The sequence below is a fragment of the Carassius auratus genome, chromosome 26 (assembly GCF_003368295.1).
Source record: "Carassius auratus strain Wakin chromosome 26, ASM336829v1, whole genome shotgun sequence".
NCBI classification, from domain to species: domain Eukaryota; kingdom Metazoa; phylum Chordata; class Actinopteri; order Cypriniformes; family Cyprinidae; genus Carassius; species Carassius auratus.
Window position 1 is genome coordinate 4,328,808 of NC_039268.1, and position 25,857 is coordinate 4,354,664.

Below are 25,857 nucleotides of genomic sequence, written 5' to 3' on the forward strand. Positions count from 1 at the left end.
CTATGGCAAGCGCTGGGGGAGGGTTGAGCCCAATCGAAACTACGGGAGCCCTGAGCGGAGCCTCGGCTGATGTTAAAAAGAAAACTTGAAAATTTGATAAATGGGACAAAAATCTGATTGAAGCCCTGCATGCTGAGTTCTGTAAGAGTATCCTCAGAGTACAGAAGGACACACCGAACAACGCGTGAGTAAAAACAAAATAGAACAACAAAGTAAACTTGAATGTTTTTTGGCCCTAAATAGAGATTACACAACTCCAGAATATCTGAGTACAGTGAAAGACTATAAATTAAGAAGAAAAATGACGAAGTCCAGACTGAGCAATCATACTCTGACTATAGAGACAGGCAGATATCGACAGCACTGGCTGCCTTTACTGTAAACATGAAGAAGAGGAGACAGAGCAACACGTCCTCACCAGCTTTGCCCCGACTTCAAAATGTTAAACAAGAAAACACAACTTCAATATTTATTAAGTGAAAAACAAGACTGCATCTTACTAGCAGCAAGATACACTGATGCCTATCACAAAAAGAGGGAGGAATCAACAAATCAGTGATTCACCCACATACACATCGCAAATTTTAAGTTGTTTATAGAATTCATGAATTTCTTTGTTCTATTTTATTTCACATTCTCTCTCTCTCTCTCTCTCTCTCTGTCTATATATATATATATATATATATATATATATATATATAGTGTGTATTTACATAAATAAATACACACGTTCAACAATAATTACACACACACACACACATATATATATATATATATATATATATATATATATATATATATATATATATATATATATATATATATATATATGTGTGTGTGTGTGTGTGTGTGTGTGTGTGTAATTATTGTTGAACGTGTGTATTTATTTATGTATTCATTCATTCATTTAATTATTTATCTGTTCTAGATTCGATGTAAACACTATGCTTTGGCAATACATTGTAACAAATCTCATGCCAATAAAGCACATACTGAATTTAAAAAATGTAATTAAGAGAGAGAGAGAGAGAGAGAGAGAGAGAGAGAGAATAGAGCATTTGCTGGAAGTGGCATGATGGTAAACTACCATTTTTTTAACATGTACAAGAGAGAAAGCTGTGTGAACCAAGCGCCATCTGGTGGCAGTTACACCAGACTATACAGTGTAACAAAAACATGAAAAATTTATCATCTGCCTTGATTTACCATAAATTGCTACAGGTTTAATGGATGCATTGAGAAATGTTTGAAATGAATGTAGGTGCATTAGGATACCTCGTGCATTGTGAGCAGGTAGTTCAGAATACTCTGCAGTTCGTCTTCCTTCACGCTGTGATCCTACATTTACAAAACACACAAGCATTACCTGGACTGCACTTACGGATTTGTTTTATTCAAACTGTATGTATGTTATGGCCACACTAACGTACCTTCATGATAAGTTGCTTGACAAACAGCAGCAGGAATGCTCGAAGAGAGTGAATCTCCTTTTGATTGGGTCTTGGCCCATCTGATGCAGGATATATAGCAAACAAAAGTCACGTAAACAATATTCCCTGGGCATAGATTGTGATGATACTAATCCATTTTCATTATGTTTTTTTGTTTTGTTTTTTTGTTTTGTTTGTTTTTGTTCTGGGTCTTAAAGGAAAATTAGTCTGTAATTTACAACTTTGATCCTTTAGAACTTCAAGCAAAATGAAGAGAATATCTCATTACATGAAATTAATAATACACTGAGTGAAAACTCAGTGTATTATTAATTTAATGTAATGAGATTTGAATGAGACAATCAAGAAAGCAGTCTACTGTGCAAATTAGACACAAAACACACTCAAAGATAAATTGCTCAGGTATCATGTAATGGATGCTTTCCCACAGCATCTTGAGCGCAAACCTGCATTGTCCTTTTTATCAAGAATGACTATTTTCAACACAGGATATTTACAATGACAGTATGTTTTATAACCAATTTAAGGAATGAGAATGAATAATAATTAATGATTATTAAAAATAATGAAATATTAGATGCATTACAAATATTAAGCTGCAGCAGGACGCTAGCCAATCAAATTATTAGTATAAGCAAAAGCTACTGATCTTATACCCATACTGTATAATTTAATTTATAACTATAATTTGCACCAAAAATAAACTGTATTAAATGTAAAAAATAGAATGTTTTTTTGTTTTGTTTTCTATTCCCAGACTTTTAGACACCACTGTAGCTTCACATGGACCTTTTCTGACCCTTATTCCCTAGTCTCATGATGACATGTTGAGAAGTTGGTTTAGCCGTTCTGCAGCAGACTGTTCTCTTACCAAGACCCTTGGGTGTGATTCCGCTGCGGTCCAGTGGGTTTACAACCCAGTAGAAATATTTGAGTGTGTGCATGATCTGCAGTACAGTTCCAACTCTGCGGATGGCATTGTAGATGGTGACAGTGCTGATGAATTCTGTGGCCAGGTAGGTGTAGAGAATCAGCTGTACCTGTTGAGGGCAGCAAATCAGTTTCAACCACCAATGAAAAGTCACATTTGAGAGAACAAAGAATTGATCAAACTATAAAGTTAGCATGTTGCAGCAGCGTCAGTTTGTGTAAATGTGTAAGGTACCTTAGCTGGGGCATGAATCCAGATGGTAGGGTTGAAGAGGATGTGGTCACACAGCTGTTTCAAGAGCAAAACTCCAGTGGGAAGGTTGCTAAGATAACGGGCGAAGGCAAGGACAATGTCCAGCACAGGTCGTGTCACGTGTACTTTGGAAGACTGGGAAGAAAATACAAACATGAAATCAAAATCTATAAAATTAAGTTATTAAAAAAAAAAAAAAAAATTATCAGAAAATGTTGAAGAGAGAAAGAAACAGAATTTGCAGATTTTTTTTTGAAGCTGTCAGGTCTTGCAAGCTGTTGTAGACGTGTTTCTAATGTTCCTTATAACACCTGGGCTGATTGCCAACGTGCAGATGACTCACTGTCCTAACAATCACAAGAGAATCCTTTTACTTTTTTACACTTAAAGATGCAGCACAGGACAATTACTGGATATTCTGGATATTAACCAAACAGTTAAAAGGCTCAATTTAACTTTTAACTGTTTTGGGTGCATATACTTTTTTTTTTTACTGCTATTTTACATTACTTTGGAATGTAGTAATAAAATGTGCCTTTTTATTTACTTATTTGTTTCACAGCAATGCCATACTGACCTGGTGTGACGTATTCAGATGCAACTTATTTTCTAAAATAACAGTACACAAGTTTTTCAATCTTCATTTTATCAGTTTGGTCTCTTGTGACTCAAATCTCTTTCTTAAGAGAGCCAAAAGAGTAGCAATATTATAACTATAAAGAAAATATAACACAAGTGGCAAAATAAACTATTTAACTGAAAAATAAAACATACTGTAAGACATGAAAGCAACAAACGAATTAGTGTTTCATACATACATAAGATGTACCAGTTGAAAAATCAGTGTGTTGCTGGTTTTATCAACCTTTGCATGAATCTCTTAATTCAGTTTATAAATCTGAATCCATCTGTAACAAAGAGCCACTAGCATTCCTGTATAAAATATCACCACAGCCACGTCCTGCTAACCCAGTAGAAGCATATACTTTAACAACAAAAGAAAAAAAAAGGGGGGGGGGGGGCAGGGGAGAAAATTAAATGTGACTCCCTAAAATTAAATATTTACCTGCAGTTTAAATATTGAATAAATCATTTTAGACTTTGTTACCATTTTTTCATTTTCACTGGATTTAGAACTTATTTAAAATTTTGAAGTTGAGTTTCTATTAGGGATGCTCATATTGACCGTTTAACCGTTAACCGAAAGTAAAAAATTTGACCGATTACTACTATCAGTTAAACGGTTTAAGACGTTTTTTTAAGGTTCCTTTTTTTTAGTTTGCTGCATGGTTTAAAAATAAAATAGCCTACTATATAGCTTATATTTATTAACTCACAGAGCGCGTCGGCACGCACAACCACACACGTGACACATGCCTGCAGAATTGTTTTTTTTTTTTCAAGCAAGGGAAGCAAAATGAAGTGAGTGAAAAGAAGCACTGTATGGGATCATTTCAACAGAAAGGGCGACGAAGTTACCTGTAAATTATGCGGCGCCATATTAAAATACAGCAGTAGAACAAGTACGATGCAGTACCATTTACGAAACAAACACCCACAAGCTTCGAGTGATGAAGGGCAACAAACTCTGCCCTCCATGTTATCAGGGAGAAGATGCGATGCACAGCGATCTGAGGAGATAACGCACTGATTATCCAGAAGCAGAGGTTGACATCTAGGGTGTTGAGGTAGGGCTGCTATTTTTATTTAACGAAAAATCTTAGTCTAACGAAAAAAATTTCCAGTTTTTGAAAGCTTCGTTCAAACGGATTCAGTGTTCTCTTTTTGGCATCTTAATTTGTTAATTATTTAAGTTTAAAAATATATATTTAGTGTAGGCCTATTTTGTTTTTTATTTGTATTATTTTATTCTATTTTTCTCTCACTGTCAGAAATGCTGCAGGTGCGTGGAAATTTAAACTGAATCCAGGTTCTGTTGTTGATCTGTTCTGTATGCTGCTGTTTGCACTTTGCACCTTAGAATAAACCCTTTGAAAAAAAAATAAAAAAAAATTGTTTGTATTTTTTTAAAGGGTCACAGATACATGTCAATTTTATTTGTATTTAATGCCAATTCAATATTATAATCTTATCAGTTAACGGTTAATAATCGATTAACGAGCGGCGGTTGTCGGTCTGGAAAATTAATCGAAATGAGCATCCCTAGTTTATATAGTTACAAAAGCACCTTAATCATGTCCAAAGCTTTTTACATTTGCACATTTTAGGGTCTTCAGATACAGACTTGCATATATATTATTTTATTATTTGTATTATTTAAGATTACTGTGGTCATTGAGTGTAACGATTTGATGTGACAACCTGAGGCCAGATGAGACCTTAAGTGTCAAGGATGTTTTACTGCTGGCTAAGGTTTGAGTAACAAATTGCCAGACAAGAAAGAAAGTGAATATACATAAACTAAAAGGAGAAACAAATTTTTAAAATGAAAAGAAAGAAGGGGACTAAAGGTAAAGGTCAAGGTTTGAGTATATAAAGTGTTTTTCTTTGTTATAAAACAGATGATCACGTGACATCCGCTGCTGCGGTACTAAATATTCTTAAGCATTCCACTTTTTTTCTATTTCTGTGTTACCCAGCTTCTGCAGGCATATGCTAGTATGTTTAAATAGGACTCTCATATATTCATTTTGGGAATATAAGCTTACTTCGAACATTAAGAAGACAGTTTTCTCCTTTTTTCTTATGTTACAGCATAAGCAGTACTTAAAGGTGCAATGTGTAATTTTAGCGGCATCTAGCGGTGAGATTGAGAATTGCAACCAACAGCTCAGTCCCCCGCTCACCCCTCCCTTTAGAGAAGCTACGGTGGCTGACACAGGTAAAGTCGCTAAAGACAGCAGAGAGCAATGAGATTTCCTTACAAAGGTAAATAAACACATTATATTTACTTAATTATTCAATAAATCAATGTTATTGCAAATTGTAATGTACTTGTTTTATTTGCAAAAACAACAAAGTGACGAGACGCGCTCTGTAGAGCAGTTTGTCCATTTAGGGCTACTGTACAAACATGGTGGTGACTTCCATGTAAGGGGGCCCGAGGTGTATGTAGATAGAAATAGCTCAAACTAAGGTAATATACACTCTGAAAACATAGTTATAAATATTATATTGCATTTCTACAAATAGGTCGTTGTAAATATTACACATTGCACCTTTAAACTGCCTTTGGATGCACATGTTCAAAATACTCAATGCATAAAGTTTTATTCGTGTTTGGCACTTACCTTCTCCAGTGCGTAACCGATGACAAGAAAGCCCTTGCAGGCCAGCACCTGCTCTTGCATAGCTACAGAGCCCTTCAACAGCTCCATCACAAATGACAATAGTGTGCAACTGAGGAAAAAAAAGCATGCAACAGGTGAGCTTCAGTAGAGAAAGACTCAGCAGAACTAACAACAAAATGATAAATAACAATTATAAAAACATTATAAAAGATACAAAAGTATCTGGCTCACACGACATGCCATGTTTCACAGTTTATAAATGAGATTTGAGATACAATGGGGGAAAAAAAATAATCAAACGTTCAACTATAATAGGGCTTTTCCTTGGAAACAGCTTGAACATTCTGCAAAAGATCTTTTTTTGTGCTCTACTGAGAAAAGTCCTAAATGTTCACTAGGCCTATCAACTTAGCACATTCATTTGGTGAAGTCGCGGCCTAGTGGTTAGAGAGTATATTTTTTATTTTCAAAACCATTAACGCACATTTTAAACCCCATTAGTCTCGGAGCATTATTTATCTAAATGTTCATGCCATCTATGAACATTCTGTTAACAGTAAATATACCTAAACACCTCTTCAGCTGCAACTTCTGAACAATGTTATGGTCACAGTGTAGGCTTAAATGTTCATGTGTAATAAATTAATCAACAACAAAAATACTTTTTTGTAATGTCTATTCATTGCTTATTTCATCTAACACAATAATGGCTTTCAATTATTTTTTGGCGAGTAATCTCTTAACTCTTATTAATCCCTAAAATTTCACAGGTCAAATGAGATAAATAATATTATTTCTAATTATAAATAGCTGCTCCAAAGTGATTATGCAAAAATATTTACAGATCAAACCTGTCATTATGATAATGGGAAAGAAAAAAAAACTGTTCAAATTCTTGACTGAGGTATTTGTAGTCCAGGTAACACTCATTTGTTAGTACTACAGCCAATCATGGTTAAATATTTAACTTCGTATTGGCTCCTAGTCAATGGTATGTCCACACAAAATAACAGCGAATGACACTGAGCACTGACCCCTTGAGGAAAAAACCCTACAGCCAAAAACAGACTAATGGTTTCTCCTTAAAAAGCTGCTATTGTGAGTCTACTGGGTATAGCAACTCTCGGACTGACAATATTAACTTAATTTTCAGTTTTTCCTGGCCAGGCTAAAACTGAGAAGAGCTCATTCTTTTTTCCCCGCTGAGAATCCCTTTCCTAATTTTCATTCTGCCCCCAGGCAGAGTTGGTGTTCTCACCAGACGGAGGTGTTCAGCTCGTCACCGCTGTGCTGGAGGAAATCCAGCTGTGCAAACAGGGGGAAAAGGACCTGAACTCCTCCAATAGAATGGATGGCACTCTGAACTGAGTGTGTGACCACAGCTTTGACGTCCTGAAACACAGAAAGGCTTGATGTTGGATTTGTTGGGTAATTTTTATGTATTACATCATCATGTTCTGTAACACAGATACCCTACAGTCAACATAATTCATATTACTGTCATCTTCCTATCGTTCTGCAACAACTACTCCTGAATGAGAAGGTTATTTCCCAAATCTGTGCTCTGTATGCATGAAGATGGGGAGGTGTGTATAATTAAATACAAAAAAGACAGCTGTGAGGTCCTTCTTAATGTGCCTCTAATCAGACCAGTGCTCTCCCAGATGGCACATCCATAAAACCACTGTCAGAGAGAACGATTTCATCTGTTCAGCATGTGAAGATGTCATTTAAACTTAAGAAGCCTTTATTAACAAAAAACAAACAAACAAACAAACAGAGATTTAAGCTAAATTATTGTTCCCACTGGTCATTTTATAGAATATATCCTATTATTCAGTTATGAAGTCCAGGGCTTGACAACATCTATTTTTCAGTTGAGATTTGTAATTATCCTGCAAATATTTTTGCCAACACAATATAAATAATTCAAGTAATAATAACAAATAATAATAATTTATTGTCTAATACTTTTTCATTTATTATTAATTCAATTAACAACTGTTGTTTACAATATCTATTAAATAATATTTTATAATTTCTTAGGTTTTAATTAAGCCATACATTCATAAACTCACGTATGCTGTGAAACATCTGTGCACTTGGAATTAAATAATATTTAACTTAAAAAAAATGTGGATGCTTTCCAGACCCATTTATGTTATCCTGTTACATAACTTTCTCTTGAGACATACTTAAATCAGAAGAAATTCAAATGCATTCAAAATGCATCAAACACAACCCAATGTTTATGCTGGCAGAACATGAAAAACTGTGCTGTCAATCAATAAAAATATTTAAAAAAACTATTGAACTGCACATTGTTTTCTGAAGTTAATCACTATTAATTGCAAGTAATCCTACCTAACATTAAACTTTTAAATGTACTTTTATTTTACATTCAACAAAACATTTTTTAGTTTTGTTAATATCTTATAGATTTTCTTATGACTGAAGGCAAGAATCACTTGTATATATACACACACACATATATACACAAACACACACACACACACACACACACACACACACACACATATATATATATATATATATATATATATATATATATATATATATATATATATATATATATATATATATATATATATATATATCTTTCACACTGGCACAGTAAAAAATGTATATCTAATAATAATAAATACATGAATGTTAAAAAGCTTGTAGACTCCCTTGATAACACTGTGGACCAGATTAGATTAAGTGCTTTTAGAACTCATGAAGTGCTGGATACAGCACAGGTGTGGGCTGTACTTTGCTGAGCGAGACGATAAAATGCTCATATTGTTAATTACATTAACAAATGGTGATGAGCTAGTTTCATTCGCCCACAGACAGCAGTCCACCTGGCAGGGCAGGTCTCTTCAGGCAGCTGTGCAGGGATGGTGAACCAGGTGTGATGAAGATACAAAGACGAAGAGCATACCTGCAGCATGAGAGCATGTGGTGAGTGCACAAAGATGGAAGCGTTGTCCTTGGGGGAGGATTCCAGACACAGCTGAGCATCAGTGGCTCGGGGATTATAGGTGAAGGCGATACTGGCAGACAGCTTTCCATCATACAGCAGCATCTTATGATGTTCTGCAAACAGCAGGTCACTCTCTGCCTTGTGCTTAAAAGTGCCCTGGACCAATCAAAGGGAGAGAGATTCTAAATACAGCTACGCTGAACATTCTAAAGAGTGTGTGAAATGCATGAAATGAAACCTGATTCATCAGAACACTTCAAAAACAGAGTTTGAAAATCATTCAAGTAAATTCAATAATAAAAAACTAAAAAATAAGAGGAGTAAAACAGCAATATATGGCTGCATTTACCCTCTATAATTTAACATATATGTGATTTGACCACAATATCTCATCAGGTCAGAATTTTGAACAATAACTTTTTTAATTAACATCTGTAATAGACAACATTTGGGCAGAGAAATCGATCCCACCTTGTATCCAGACCCCAACTGATAGACGGCTAATATCTGAGCAGCGCTGAGAGCCTCACTGAACAGATAAACTGTTCCCATCTGACCACAGAACACACGGTTAGCGTCTGCTGTCTCTGATGAGCCCAGAAAACACTTGTCGAATGTCTGTCAAGAACAGGAGGTGAAAAACATTTATTTCGTATATTTTTTACATTTACAACAATGTTTGTAGGTGTAGTGCTGCTACACTACTGAAATGTTTTAATGTTTTTGAAATAAGTATTATGCTAACTAAGGCTACATGTTTGACCATAAAAATACAGCAAAAACAGTAATAATGTTATATAAAAATGACAGTTTTAAATATATATATATATATATGATGTTTCAGCCATTAATCCAGTCTTCAGTGTCACATGATCCTTCAAAAATCCTTCTAATATTCTGATTTGGTGCTCAAGAAACATTTCTATTATCAATGCTGCTTAAAATTGTTTTGGAAACCATGATACTTTTTTCAGGATTCTTCATTGAATGTAATGTTCAAAAGAACAACATTTATTAGAAACAGAAATCTTTTGTTACATTATAAATGGCCATATTTTTTTTATCAATTTAATGAATAACTGCTCAAATTATAAATAAAAGTATTACACTGAACAAAATGATCATTTTGTTTTTGCCCCCATCCAATTCACGGGCATCAGCTCTGGTGGACATTCCTGCAGTTAGCATGCCAATTGCATACTCCCTCAAAACTTCTGATAAAACTCACATTTTAGGGTGGCCTTTTATTGTGGGCACACCTGTGCAAGAATCATGCTGTCTAATCAGCATCTTGATATGCCACACCTGTGAGGTGGATGGATTACCTTGATTTAGGAGAAGTGCTCACTAACACAGATTTAGACAGATTTCTGAACAATATTTGAGAGAAATAGGCCTTTTGCGTACGTAGAAAAAGTCTTACATCTTTTGAGTTCAGCTCATAAAAAATGGGGGCAAAAACAAAAGTCTTGTGTTTGTAATTTTGTTCAGGATATTTTCTTAAAAAATAGGCTATATCGTACTGACCCTAAATTGGATTACTGTAAATTCGATTAAATTGTGCTCATTTCATTTAGAACATTATAAAATGTATATAGAACTTTGTGATATTTACCCACATCACACCTGAGGAGCATAGGTCTTCAACAGCTAATGTGTATATTATTCGACTACACTGATTTTTATTTTATTTTTATGTTTAAAAAAAGACGCTTTTTAATGGGACTCATTTTACACAAATGATAATCTATCCATGTGTGTGTCTCCCCATGCATACAATAAAAGCAATAAAGCATATTAGTATCACTTTGTTAGTTCATGTGAATCAACTTAAAGAACCAACTATTTGCTGTTACAAAATGCTGCTCTTTAAACTTTGTACACAGACACTAACTACATCATTCTGACACCACCTTGAGCAATGCTGTTTCAGTGTAATAATGTCCAACTTTGATTTATAATTTCAAAAGGAACGTCTACATGTCCACCAGTTTTGTTTTATCCTTTAACGTTTGAGGGTATTTTAGGGTTTGTAGCTGCTAAAATATTGACAAGCTTTGCACAGAAACCCTCAAGCTTAACTGCTGGTTAAAACTAGAACAATATGAGATAACAGAGGCTTTTGATAGTACTTACATCGCTTGTGTTGACAAGCCAGGTGATCTCACCATATGACGCCAACTCTCCATTGACATAGCAGCTGATTTCACTGTTCTTCCAGCGATTATAGATGTGCACTATGGTCACCATATACCACTGTTAAATAAAAAGAATATTAGCAATTATAAAAAGGACAGCATGTCTTTATTTATTTCCTATTAACATCGTAAAGCTTGAGACCATTATAGCAGGGGTTTTTAAGCTTTTTTGACATTTTTGACCAAAATTATGATTATATCCTTGTAGGAATTCACTTTCTATGTACATGCCTAAACAGTTATTCATACAGAGTAAGAAAAACATTAAATGTGAAATTATGAATCAGATTCTAAAATTATATAATTGTTTTTTTTTGCATTGTCATTGTAATAAAACAAAAAAAAAATTACTAAGCAAGAAAATATTTATTTTTTATTAAATTGGTAGACATTCAGAAATAAAGACACTTATATATGTCTATTTAGTATATATGTGTATCAATACAATATAATAAATCACAATTATGATTTCTGATAAATCCTTAGAAAGCAGAATTAAATAATAATAATAATAATAATAATAATAATAATAATAATAATACAAATATGAATAATAATGTCAAAATATTATTCTGTTTCATTCATATCTTAAGTGCATTTTAACTTTGACTGCCCTAACCCTTTTGATCCTCTTGCAACCTTGTGGTCCCCTGGGAGACCTTGGATCCTAGTTTAAAAACCCTGGTCAACAGGAAAATGTGGTCCATCAGGAAACATCTGATGCTAAACTTGCATTTTTAACTTTGTTACAGTTAAGAGACCATGGTCCATTTACACCCTCCAGCAATGACCTCACCCAGATCTTCTTGAATTTCCATTAAATGGTGGGGAAAGCCAATGAAGGTGCTTATCCCTTAGGTAAAACCTCTCCAGAGGAAATGGAATGGAATGGACTCTTAATACAGTATAGCCAAAATACACTCCATGAAAGACACTTTAGAGCACTTGTGAGCTTCTTGATATTAGACACGTGAAGCACCAGACTTTAATTGCTGGAAATGAAACTGAAATTGAATGAAACTGTTCACTGAAAAAAAAAAAGATTTATATAAATAAATATATACAAATAATTGTAACACACACACATACACACACAGCGCATGTCTTGTTGGATCATTCTTTGCGGTGGTTGTCCATCTCTAGTCTAAAGGTATTATCAGAGGATGCCTCCCCATTCCAGGGGGAATATGGGTTCTACGCAGGGAAGGGATTTGGTTTCTTCTTGCAAATCCTCAGACTTGACTGGCCTCAGTAAAAACCCTGATTCTTATATATCAACTTTGCTCTCCTTGTACAGTGTAGAGGTAAAGATGAAGACTTTGAAAAGTGCACAGTTTGTTAGAGTACAAACTGGTAAGGTGATTCATACCTTCTGGGGTTTAAAGTCATATTTCACACAGTGCTGGAAGCCTTTGGCTTTGGACTTTAGAGAGGTCACAATCAGACATCCGCCCACAAAGTGTGCAGAATAGCCCAAACCTTTGCTGGTGCGGAAGCTAGGGATGAGGGGGAAAAATACAGAGCACAATTAATAAAAATTGCATTTCAGGTGAGGAGTTCTCAAGTTTATACAGCTCTATTCCTGAATGAGTAGCTACAGATTGAACACTTGTATAAATGTATAATTTTTTTTTTTTTTTTTATGATGATGATATATCATATATATATATATATATATATATATATATATATATATATATATATATATATATATATATATATATATATACATACATATATATATATATATATATATATATATATATACATACATACACACATATAGATAGATAGATAGATAGATAGATAGATAGATAGATAGATAGATAGATAGATAGATAGATAGATAGATAGATAGATAGATAGATAGATAGATAGATAGATAGATAGATAGATAGATAGATAGATAGATAGATAGATGCAAACTGGTAAGGTTTGTAATTCAATATAATGTAAACCTATGGCAGTTTGTTGATAATCAATTAATTATTATTTTTTTGATTAAGTCTGAGTTGAATCTGAGGTGTATGAGGAACCAAAAACAGGCTGAAAGTGCATAACCAACCTATTCTTTACTACATATCAGGTGCTTAAACTCTATAACCATATTGTTTTGTAAATGTTAGTTCACACAAAAATAAAAATTCTATAATAATCATTTCATGTTGCTCAAAACCCAATTCAGGTTCAGAATAACAAAATGAGTAAATGGCATGGCAATACATGATTACAATTGTATTTTTTGGTGAACTATTATTTTGAATGTTCTGTGAAAACCCCACGACAAAGTTAAATATTTAATTATTTTAGAAAATATGGATGGATGGATGGATGGATGGATAAATATTGGATGGATGAACAGAATTTTGAAAGAAGGCCTGTAATGTAGAGGGTTAATCTCAGCCGAGTGAGAAGTGTAAATCCTACAGTTCCTTCAACAGGGTCAATTATGGTTCGGTGAGTCAAAATAGCTCCATTTGCATAAATTACATTTTTGACAGAAACTAATTAGAAGCTGAAAATAGGACAAGAAGGCTGTGAAATGCTGCCCTTGAGAAGTGTAAACGCTGGACAGAAAGGAGGAGGAAAATATACCGAATTTTCTTATTCTTCATCTAACACCTTTTTAACTTCACCTTCCAGACAAACAAAGAAGTCAGCTAATATTAGCTATGCACAGCAGGTGTCTGCTTCTTTCGAAAGCATCTTGAATAGAAGTGTTGTATTTTACATTACAGGTTTGTGTGTGACCCACCAGTAGAGATAAGGCTTGTCCTTGTCAACGTTTATGTTATTGATGGGGTCCAGGCGAAGCCAGGTGTGGAAGGTAAAGCCGTTCTGATATGGCCATTTTGCAATAGGTGGAAGTGCAATAGCCTGATGATACAAAAAAAACAAAAACACATTTTTTCCAGTTAGGTTTCTGTATTTTGTTCTGTTGTTTTAAATAACCAGAGTAGCATATGAGAAGAACAAAAATGCACTCAAAGGGATGCACTCAAAACAGATGTGTATGTTTGTGCACAGAAGACTTCCTCTCATATTTGTAGATTATGGATGAAAAAATAAAGAAAGCGCAATGTTATTTTTAATATCTGTCATCTAATCATCCTATCTGTGCTGGAATACGATCTAAACATCCAATCAAAGAATTTCCTAAAAGGATGGCATCCATTTGGCACTGTTCAAGTTCATCAAGTTGACACTGACAAAAAAGGAAGGGTTCCATACACATGCAATCTAAAAACTCAAGATCCCCATACTGTCGGGTTGATGGTTTGATTTTACATTTTTTTAATATCCAAACACACACACAGAAGTAGATGGAACATTTCAAACTCATCTGCATCAAATCAGATATATCTGACTGCTGTCCTCCCTTGATGCAGAATTTTTTTTTGCGTTAATTGTAAAGCTGAGCTCAAAGAAAAAAAACAGTGTTTGTGGGAAAACACATTATAAAATCTTATAAAATCTAAAAAAAAGTCTATCCTGAAATACTAATTAGCTGGTCATAACTAGAAACTTGCTTGTATTTTAATCTAAAAAAAGATGAGTTTAAATCAATAAACAGGTTTCCCATCAAAATAATTAATTGCTCATTGTGATATAAAACCTATTGTTTTTCTAAAGAGTAAAACTGTAGTTCATGGGACATGGTTCTTGTTTTGTGTGTGTGTGTGTGTGTGTGTGTGTGGGTGTGTGAGAGAGAGAGAGAGAGAGAGAGAGAGAGAGAGAGATTATTATTTATTTTTTTCAGTCACAATGAGTCTAAACATTTTGTAAAAAGATCTTGATGCAGATCTCATACTATACAGTTTCAAGCAAACAGAAGATTTTTTTATATAGTAGGTCAGTTTTTGTGGTACTGGGATGCATTAAATTGATCAGTGAAAGTGAAACGGTAGCTCAAAAAGTTGCAAAGCATAATTTCCCTGATTTAAACACATTTAGTTAGCATATTATAGAAAGTAAGTTAAAATGTCTGGGTAGTAGGTGGAAAAAGAGAAATTCTGGAACATACTTTTCAAATCACTTATTCATGAACCACTAAAAGTTTTCACAGCGAATAGAGGCAGATATTATGACTGAAGTCAAGTTTAAGGACAGAGCAGTTAAACAGATGTTTGGGTCATGGTCTCACCGCAGCACTCTTCCCTGGGAAGCTGAAAAAGGAATCTGGGCCATTTCTTTGAGCCATGCACTTCAACACGGACAGCAGCTTGACGGCATGAGGAGGCTAATAGATAAAAGAAAAAACACAAACACCCACACAAATAACTACTTGTAATTTCACTACAGAGTTTCTCCTACAAACATAAAATATTCTGCACAATGCAAGTATAAAAAGAAAATACTGGTACAAACTATTTTGGCTATTCTGAATCCTGAAAACCATAATAATGTCTTCTGCCCATAGGTTGCAAGATACAGACACACATGGATGTGTGCTCTCCTACTGCTCTGACAGGTTTATTTCACACTCTCATCAATGACACTGACACAGTTCCCCAGTACAGAAACAGACTAATGCATCAAACACTACTGCCTTTTCAATGTCTCAACACTCCCTCGTGCACTGAAGACTGCACAGAGGACAAAAGACATGCATTTTGTCTAGTCATTTCAATTTTCTATTTCAAAGAACATCATAACAAAAAATAAATAATAAATTAGCTTTATTTAAAACAACGGAGAGGCCTAGTACATGACTGCATGTGAGGTGGAGAGGCGTGATGTTTCTCAAAGAGTAGATAAAGAGGAGAAAAGCATTACCCATTGGCCTTGTTCTGCTTTCAGTTTACTGAAGAACAGCTTCAGTTCCTTCACTGTGATACTGTAGCTGGCCAGCACTCCTAGCATGTCCACCATCAGATCTGAAAAACACCACACAGAAACATACAGAAACAACTGAAAAGATATCAAATAAATATATATACCGTATATATTTGGATTCAGAGATAATACTAGTGAGTAGGGGTTTAAGGATTTGCAAAGTCGAATCAGAATTGTCGAATTCAGATGGTCGACTGATAATCGAATCATATGTTTAGGGGCGGGGGGAAAAATGCATTACATTCGACATTCATCAATACTGACGTTAACAGAAAGAAAATGTGCCTCGCAAATACAAACGGGGTAAACATTGTTTTATGATTTGATTAAAACATAGTTAATGTTAGCCAGCTGCATTATCATGTTGTTTATTAGCTTCTTACCAGAGCTGAGGAAACTGAAGATTTGCATTAAATAAAACCAAATTATGTACACATAACATGAGATAAATGCAAGAATTATTTGATGAAGCCCATGTGCATGTTTACTCTAAATATATAAAGATTTCACGGAGGAAGTTAACAAATACCCTGCTAATTTTTATGGCTTTGAAGCATAGCCTACTGCCACATAAAACTCCATGCAATCGCATAAATATGAGCTGCTGTGAAAACTGCTCAAACACAGCCCCAAAATTAAATACTGTGTGTGTTTCAAAAAGTCTGCTCTAGCTTCAATGCACATACATTTTTACATATATTTTTGCCCGGTGACCTGTCCATTACCCTTTCGAGTGTGAATCCTGCATAAATATGCAGCTGTCATTCCCAAAATTTTGTAGCATTGTACGTGGCGATTAATAAATGTTTTATAAAGATTCTGAATGGATTATATATAGCCAAGAAAGCACACAATAAGCACACCTTAGTCTTAGTTCATCACATTTTCATTAAGATTTGTTATCATGAGTGGACTCATGAGCTTGCACTGGAATCAGCGCTGGACTAAAATAAACCTTATGGTTTTCTCCAGAGCGCAAACACAAATGTTGCATTGGACAGTTTGCCAGATCAGTTTTGGTGAAACTGATGATAGTGAATGGATAATATCTTGAGTTTCGTGTGTTTTCAGCCATTCGTCCCCCCATGTTCACAGCATCCAAAAATCCAATTAGAACCGGCTGAAATGTTTAGAAATTTTGTAGACTTTTCTAGTCTAGACTTTTACTCTGCCATAACAATTTGAGTCTTGTTAAAGATTTAATTCCCTGCAGCCAAGATGCTCCTGTCGGTCAAGGATTATGGAAAGTGAAACTTAAGTCATGAATGGATTTATTCATGCTTGTTTAAAATATTTATTAAAAGCTTCTATCTTTTCAGATTCTTATGTACAGTATTACATATAAGGCTGAATAGTTGGGAGAAAATTGGTAGTTGAATCAGACTCCTCCTATTGAAGCACTGAATCTCCAAATATTTGGGGTCACCCCTACTTGTGAGTAACAATTTTTGTGTAGGAACATTGTTTGTGCTAATGTTTTGCAGCATGAGAGAAGTTTTGCCTGTGCTAAAGCATTGAGGACATGTAAAATCATTCTTCTGTACAAAGGCTGAGAGCACCTGTGATCAAACTGGAGTCAAACTAGGTGCACCCTATTGATTCAGGACAAGCTAAAAACACAGTTTGGAAAATGGATTCATGGTGTACTCGCTTATTATATACATTTTTCTACATTTTGAACACAAACAAAGTTAAGGACCGCAGCTCTGATTGGTTATTTTTTACCAGGAGCGATGGAGTTTCTGCAAATGGCAATAGGACCACTGGGAGGAGCCAGAGGAGCTTGGTTTTTCACAGATTATCTGTCTCATATTCTACTGTCAGGACATAATGACAGGTTTAACAAATATGTAAAAAATATATATTTACAAAAGTAACCTACTGCAGCTTTAAGCTCCATCATGGTCCAAAGATGAATAATGAATCACTAAAACTATATGCACAATGTTAAGTTGTATAATCTACAGTAATTGAAACTAGGGGTGCTCCGATCACGATCGGCCGATCGTTAATGCGCAACTCGTCAGTAAAGCCGGTTCTCTAATCAGCGGTTAATTCCATCAGGTGCGTGATTTCACATAGAGCAGCTGTTACTACACAGAGCCGTTGTTAACTGAGAAGATGCGCCAAAAAACGTGATTTGCGCATCTTCTCTATTAACAACGGCTCTGTGTAGTAACAGCTGCTCTATGTGAAATCACGCACCTGATGGAATTAACCGCTGATTAGAAAACCGGCTTTACTGACGAGATGCGCATAACGATCGGCCGATCGTGATCGGAGCACCCCTAATTGAAACACTGATGTTTTGTCGCTATAATAAAATCTATATACTGCACAATGAAATCAAAAAAAATATATAAATATCTATAAAATCTATATTTGGAATACCTTGATATGCAAATCTGAGCTTTGTGGCTGATTACCTGTGTGTGAGTTTTTATTTTTTACTACTGAGACAGAGCAATGATAGACTCATCAGCCAAGAGCTAATCTGAGAGCATCATTTTGCTTTGATTCTAAATAATTTTTACAATACTATTCAGAGCAGAGTGAATTCAGTGAATTTTAACAATACATATATGCTGATACTCCTGCCAGTATATAATTATGCAAAATTATGAGAATGTGAGAATGACAGCATCAATATAAAAGATGTATAAAGATATATAAAGAGATGTTTAGTGGCATCCCTAATTTAAACATCATTAACAGTATTTTTTTTTTTTTATTAATACTTTTATTCAGCAGTGAAGGCATATATAATGTTACAAAAGATTTCCATTTTAAATACATATTTATCTTTTGAACTCATGTGACACTGACATAATGGCTGCCAAAAATTCAGCTTTGCCAGCACAGGAATAAATTACATTTTAAAATATATATTGCAATAATACTTAACAATATTACTGTTATTTTATTTGATTAATTATACTGCTATATCATTTCCCAAAAAAGTGTTCCTTATTTAACATACCTGCGATCATGGTCTCGGCCCGGTCTATGCGTGGAAGCACCAGCTGGATGAGGCCGATTTCTGTGCAGGCCTGCAGGTTTCGCAAGCTCTTCTTCAGCACGGCGGTGAACATACTCCACACTTCAGCTTGGCAAGTGGAATCACATTTATCCAGCAGCTCTACCATGCAGAAGATGCTCTCCGTCTCCTGGATGATAAAGTTCATTTCCAGATCGAACTGTCCGCCGACCAGCTGCGCAGACACAATTAAAGTTAAAAGTTAGTCACAAGTGGGGTCAAAGACAGAAAAACAACAACATTATAATAAGAGGCAAATTGCAACAAAAAAAAAAAAAAAAAAAAAAGGAACAAAAGTTATTTGATTGTGAGTAATAGCAAGATTATTAAGAGTTGCTTTCTATATTGGCAACCTGTCAGTTTATGTTGGCTTCATTCCCGAGATTAAATCCGGATTACCAAATCCCAGGGCTGCAGTTCATGCCAATCCCATTGTAAAACATCTGTCAGCATCTGGATATAAAAAGCCTCTCCACAACTGGATTACTGTGACAGGATTTCCACCTTACCCCAACACTGGCTGACTTGGCCATGAGATGGTATGACCCCTACGCTAGAAAGCATGACTCTAATCGCCCATTGTACTGGCGATGGCAGATGCTCCACAGACATGAACTGTAAACCTAGATTAACCTTGAAATGATGATATCATATGTGAGTGCTACACACTGCACACAGATAAAACAAGGATCTCTGTATGAGGGGGTATGGGTCCTGCAAACATCACAAAAAACTTCCTTGCCTCTAAATAAACTGTGCACCTCATAAAATGCCATAATTTGTCAGCACTTAACAGTTGTTGAGACATTTTAGCTTCTGAACAGTTCTTTATTGCATATGATAAGAAATACAATGCAGATGTTAGGATTAATATTACTGAGGTGGTTGTGGTCACCTCACAGTTATGAGGGTCTGAAAATATTGCTGTCATTTGCCGGTAGATAGGCCATGACCACAATTTGATCAAGGACTGGAGTGTAGTGTATAAATCCATAGGCTATTGGATAGAAACTGTCCCATTAAAATGACTGAAGGTGAATTAAAGGAATGGGAAGAGAGGGGGGTTTCACTGTCCGTCTACAGCAACAAAGGCTAACAAGACAGGAGATAAAAGCCATGATCATTCACACACACACACACACACACACCGTCGCCTCCCCATTAGGGTTTTACCCTGAATGATAGATTACTTGTGTGAAATATGAAAATGAATTAAATAAATGGATGCATATGATTGGTGGTCCTGCATTTCGCCTCACGTCAGGCCTCTAAAATCACCCTCCCTTCACCAGCATGGGCTAATATATTACCCCCCCCCCCCTTTAAATTTGCATTCTGGGAAGAGGAGCTGATTGTGTTGTGTGGCACGGAGAACAGCACTCAGATCTGCGGCCACCATGCAGGTGATTAATGGATCTGACATCCTCACAGACTGAACGGCAGTGAATGTGACTTTGTGTGAGCTGAAACCATCCTCACCCCAGAGGATGCACTGAAAGCGGAAGATGCTGATGTCGACCTTGTGTAAAGCACCTGATTTGCAGAAGATCAGCGGGCAGAGATACACATCAAGGAATTTAGTCAATGTTTATGAGTATTTTAAAAAAAAATAACCACAATTGTCAGAGGTGTTATGATGGATAATAGAAACCTACTTACATTTTTAACTGTGTAGTAATAGCATAACATTGCTCTCAAAACAGATGGTAAACTGAAAAAATGATCTGTAAAAATCAGGGCTCCAGATTGCGACCAAATGGTTGCATGAATTAAAACAAAATTTTGTGTACGTTCACACTGGTACATGTGAGAAGCAACAAATGGCAAACGAAACTGAATGCATAACGAAACCGAGCTACTCTTTTGAACTGTGCAGCGTGTATAGAGCCTGGTTTATACTCGCCGCATCAGCACGAGCGCAAAGGTGCGCGCAGCAAAAATGATGCAAATATCGAGGAAATGATAGATGGTTTTTAAGCTGAAGGAAAGTAAAAGACCACTTCTTAAACCAGAGAGGGTGAACATGTTTATATTCATGTGGGGAAAACACAGGCAAGCACCATAACCGACAGCAAGTTTAGTTTTACTTTTCTTTTTGTTTTCATTTTAAAATGCCTGTCATCTTTGCTGTTTACCTCACGTTAGGCTATGGATTCTCTCTTTTATTTTATTTCATTCCTCATTGTTTGCTAAATGTTTTGTAATTTATTAGTCAGTATTTAATACAGCATGTGTGTGCAAAAGTGGCTTAAAACGTAGAAGAGGAACTCCTGTTCACAAAGTTCAAATCACAAATAATAGGCTATTGATGAAAAAGAACAGGTTGAATGTTAACCACTGTCGTTTCTAAATAGTTAAATAGAAACTATGATAAAGCATGCATTGATTAATCCCATGTTGTAGCACAAAATATATATACTGTATATAAATTATGACCAAAAACTAACTGAGAAAGTTAGTCGCAAAAGAGTAACCAGTGGGAAGAATGAATCTGAATTTTCACACACACTGCTGTGTACATTATCCCAAAATAGACTCCGTAATATGTGTATGTTTACATGCTAATGCACTACAAATAATCTCACACTGTTCCCCAGCCAGTTGCTTGACTTACAATGTTTATCTTTGCACATGTACAGTACTATGTGAAGCAGTCGTGTGTATATATATATATATATATATATATATATATATATATATATATAATTTTATTTTGTATTTTATTTTTTAATGTAAAGGCAAACATGTATATATAATATATTTATAGTCAAACTCTGTAAGGAGGTTAGTTGTGTATAGATACAGTATTTATGTGAAGCATTCGTATAGCTTGTACTTTTTAGTTTTTGTATAGGTAAACATTTATACATAGTATATTTATAGTCAAATTCTGTCAGTAGGTTAGTTGGGTAAAGGTTTATACTGTTTCACTTCTGTATTTATGTAGCACAATGATCCTGTGAGGCAAGACATTTCGTTCCACTGTACATCCACACATGTAGCGGAATTACAATAAAGCTCAACTTGACTTTGACTTGACTTGTAAGATACTTTGTTTTATACAGAATTTTGTTTCTTCTTATTTTTGTTATCAGTAATGTATATTAGGATGTTTTTTGTAACATTTTCTGTTATTTAGTTTATTGCATTATTTTACTGTCATGTGTTACACTGATTGTTTTGTCTTTGTGTGCATGTCCCTGTGCACAGTTATACACAAGCATTTGCCTTGTTTCATGGACAAGCCACTTACAATGAACTTTTTTCCATATCACTGTTATAATTATGGTGGTTATCAATACAGATTTTGGTAGTTTGCAAGACTAGTATATATACATATTAATATCTCTAGCAACCACGGCTACTGATATTAAACCATAAAGTTTGGCGATATGATCCTAAGTCTGGATAAATTTTGAGGTTTATACATATCTAAAACCTCATCTCTTGCTGTGGTTTCTTGTGTAACTTGCTATAAGCTTATCAAGTAACATTGAGCTTTGAAGTAGGGTATAATTTATACATTTCAAAATAGAGAACTTCAATATTTTATTAGTTAATGTGGTTGTAGATAAACATTTCTTCAAAACCTAAGTTGCGAAATGTTTACAAACATTATAATAAACACTGTAAACATAGCCAGGCTATTTAAGTTCCCCTCACTCCACAACAAATCCTTTCAATTAACAGTATATAAAAAGAACAAAAAATATTAAATATTAATATTAAAAATATAAGAAGCTATAGCTGTAAAAACCACAAGCCAAAACTAGGGCTGTGTCGGGGGTTTATTTTTTACCACCGCGGTAGTCATGGACCAACAACCGCCGGTGGCGCGGTGTTGATAAAAAAAATAATAATAATACTTTATTATAAGGTGCAAGTAACGCGAGTTCGGAAATGGTCCTGTGCTCAAAGGCGCCATTATATATATATATATATATATATATATATATATATATATATATATATATATGCACATGTCTATGAAATCAGCCCAGCATTGTCTCACTCATCTAACACATCCTATTTAACTCGTCAGTTCATGTTTATTTGAGAATTTCTGTCAGTGAACGCCACCTGCAAAACAATAAAATAAATATAAAAAAAATAATGCAGTTAAACAAGAAAGACACATAAATAAGAAAATTAAATACACCCTGTCTAACAGATGCGATCGCGCAGCGTGACAAAATACTCATTATAATCAGTGATGCTACATTGGATGCAGCACAACACGACATGATAAATCCCCGACCGGTCCGTGACGTACTGACACAGAGTTCAAATGTCCTGTGTAGACACTAAACCTGTTGCATCGCGGTGGTGTTGCGTCCGGTTTACTTTTCCACCACCAAGCGAGCTCAATAACTCCTCATCTGCACGCGCTCTCTTTGAAATAGGAATCGTTGCCATATTTCTTGTTACCATTTTTATTTATCGCTGTCTTGTTTGTATTTGGCCAGTTTGGAGAACACCAGCCAGCGTTTGCGATCACGAGAACTTGTGCAAACACGGATGGGTGATATGAATGCAGATGGCTCAACACTAAATTAATGTGCTGAATGCTTAAACTATTTTCCTGCGCTGAAATCTGCTAATCTAAAGGAAACGCTGTGTTTGAGGTAATTTGTTAATTACCATAGACTTAAAATTTGCAACGATTACAGTTATTACACTTATATACAAAATTTTGTATTATGCTTGCTATAGAGTGTGTGACGTCACATGCACTACCGCCGGTGGCAGTAGACAACCGCGGTTGTCACAGCAACCGTCACAGCCCTAGCCAAAACAAATTAATTTAGGTTCAAACGAAACTGAAACCAATGTTGGGTCTCTCATTCGACACAAAATCAAATGTTTCCGTATTTGCCATGTATTTGAATGCCAAATTATAATTTATTATGTACGTCACTCGCATTCCAATATCCACGTAAAACTTAATGTTTTGCATAACGGCGGTACAGGGATAACATTTAAGGACACAGATTTTACTACATGTTTAAACTGAGCAGTGTGGTTTTTTTTTTTTTTTATCTGTTTGACTGACTATTCTATTATGATAATGAACAGGCTGCATTGTCAAGGTAGCTAAGCTTAACTGTGCCTACTCCTTTTAGTCAAAGATAATCGGAATTTTAAAAGGTTTGTTTTTGTGTACATTCCCAGTAAAAACAAATAATTGTGCTTTTGTAATGTAAGTCTAAAAAAAAATAATATGCTGCTTTCTGCCATCTGGTTTCCTTTGTCACAGCACAAAAATAAATGGAAATTTGTTGCAGTTTTTTGTACATTTTCTTAATTTATTATTTAAGTAAAAAATATATTTCTCGTATAGGCTATTTGTTGCACATTTTTCACTCATTTTCGTAATTTATTAAGTAAAAAATATATTTCTTGTATAGGTCTATTTATTAATTATATTATTATATATATCATTATATATATATGAAATGCTAATATATATATTAATTAATCATAATTTCGATCATCGTTTACGTCTTTTGAGGCATCAAGTGGAAAGCTAACCAATCAGAGATCAGGGCGCCGCCCAACGTGCTGCCATAACCAATCAAAAAAAATTAATCATAATTTCGATCATCGTTTACATGATCGATCATCGCTGTCGCGGTCGAGTACTCGAGTACTCGATCACTGTTGCACATCCCTAATACATTTAAACTTGAATTGAACTGAATTGAGGTAAGACAAACAAAAAAGGCTATTAATAATCTGTTACTGTGCAAAATTTTTATGATATGAAAGGCTACAATCCAGAGGGACAAAAAGCGCTTCTGTACATCCTGTGCACAGAATGATTCGCTTGAAGTAACATGGAGTCACAGCATGCAGGCACACACAGAACTCAGCATAAAAATGTTCAAAAGGAAAGAGATATTGATGCAAGTGTTTTAAATGTGTGTGATAGAGTATTGCCTTTTCTTTTAACAGTTTCAAATCTCAGTTACTATGATCATGAAGAATAATTCATATTGCTACTCCAGTGTTGTGATCTAACACAGGAGAAATGAACAAGATTTAGAAACAAAACGAAACTCCAGCTAGAGAAAGTCCTTTTATGCTAAACCATTTATATTTATTTACAGATCAAGTATAATATTAGGAACACTGAATCATCTTGGAAACGGTTTCATCTTCTTGACTGTCATAACGTGACACACAGTTTGAATTCTGAATGGTGGATGACAGACAGCCACAGCAGAGAGAAGAGTTACGTTAACTTGACTCAAATATTCATCTGTACCTCACATTAAACTGTGGGACGGCTTTAGAACTCTTGGAATACAGTGCACAAAACGTTATGGTGCTTTATAATGTTTTTGTGGATTTGGATTGGACTGAATATCATATTGGTGCACCCCTAATGTGACCATAGTGATGCCTCTAAATGTGAGCCAGAGAAGGACCAAACTACAGACATAGCAGACTAGAGAGTAAGAGGGAATGAGCAAAAGGAGAACAAATTTATGAGAAAATCTGTTTAGGCTGAAAATGTGAGGGCATAATCTCCAACATACACCAGACATTTGCAGGAGAAGCATTTACATATTTTTTTTTTAATTTGCAAGTCTAATTAGTTTAATGCTCAAGTTCCTACCCTTGATTTTCCCAAACATGAGTGCAAGCTATCCCTGAAGTAAATATGTAATTCCTGCTGTTTTCTAATAGTGAATTATGATAAAAGCCTATCACTGATCAGAACAAAATGTAGCATCTACAATCTAATGTACAAAGTGTGCAAACTATTTTAAAAAAGCACTTAACCTGAAAAAATGAATGATCTGACTGGACAGGGCTACATTAACATTAGTTCCAGCACAGTGCATTTTCATTTCATTTTAAACACACACACACACACACACACACACAATCATGGATGTAACACTT

The 25,857-nt window shown here is 35.0% G+C and overlaps 1 protein-coding gene across 3 annotated transcripts in view; it reads right to left on the reverse strand.

The window, feature by feature from the left end:
* lrba (LPS-responsive vesicle trafficking, beach and anchor containing) overlaps positions 1-25,857 on the reverse strand; it is a 240,783-nt gene that overhangs the window by 185,438 nt on the left and 29,488 nt on the right. For all 3 annotated transcript variants that reach the window (XM_026203763.1, XM_026203765.1, XM_026203762.1), the window contains exons 2-15: positions 18,889-19,120; positions 15,849-15,949; positions 15,217-15,312; positions 13,828-13,949; positions 12,442-12,568; positions 11,011-11,130; positions 9,346-9,492; positions 8,833-9,030; positions 7,144-7,277; positions 5,886-5,994; positions 2,617-2,769; positions 2,323-2,491; positions 1,431-1,510; positions 1,276-1,338 (exon numbers count right to left, since the gene is read on the reverse strand). In XM_026203763.1, coding sequence (XP_026059548.1) covers positions 1,276-1,338; positions 1,431-1,510; positions 2,323-2,491; positions 2,617-2,769; positions 5,886-5,994; positions 7,144-7,277; positions 8,833-9,030; positions 9,346-9,492; positions 11,011-11,130; positions 12,442-12,568; positions 13,828-13,949; positions 15,217-15,312; positions 15,849-15,949; positions 18,889-19,120 — 1,851 coding nt within the window. The remainder of the gene's footprint in view (positions 1-1,275; positions 1,339-1,430; positions 1,511-2,322; positions 2,492-2,616; positions 2,770-5,885; positions 5,995-7,143; positions 7,278-8,832; positions 9,031-9,345; positions 9,493-11,010; positions 11,131-12,441; positions 12,569-13,827; positions 13,950-15,216; positions 15,313-15,848; positions 15,950-18,888; positions 19,121-25,857) is intronic.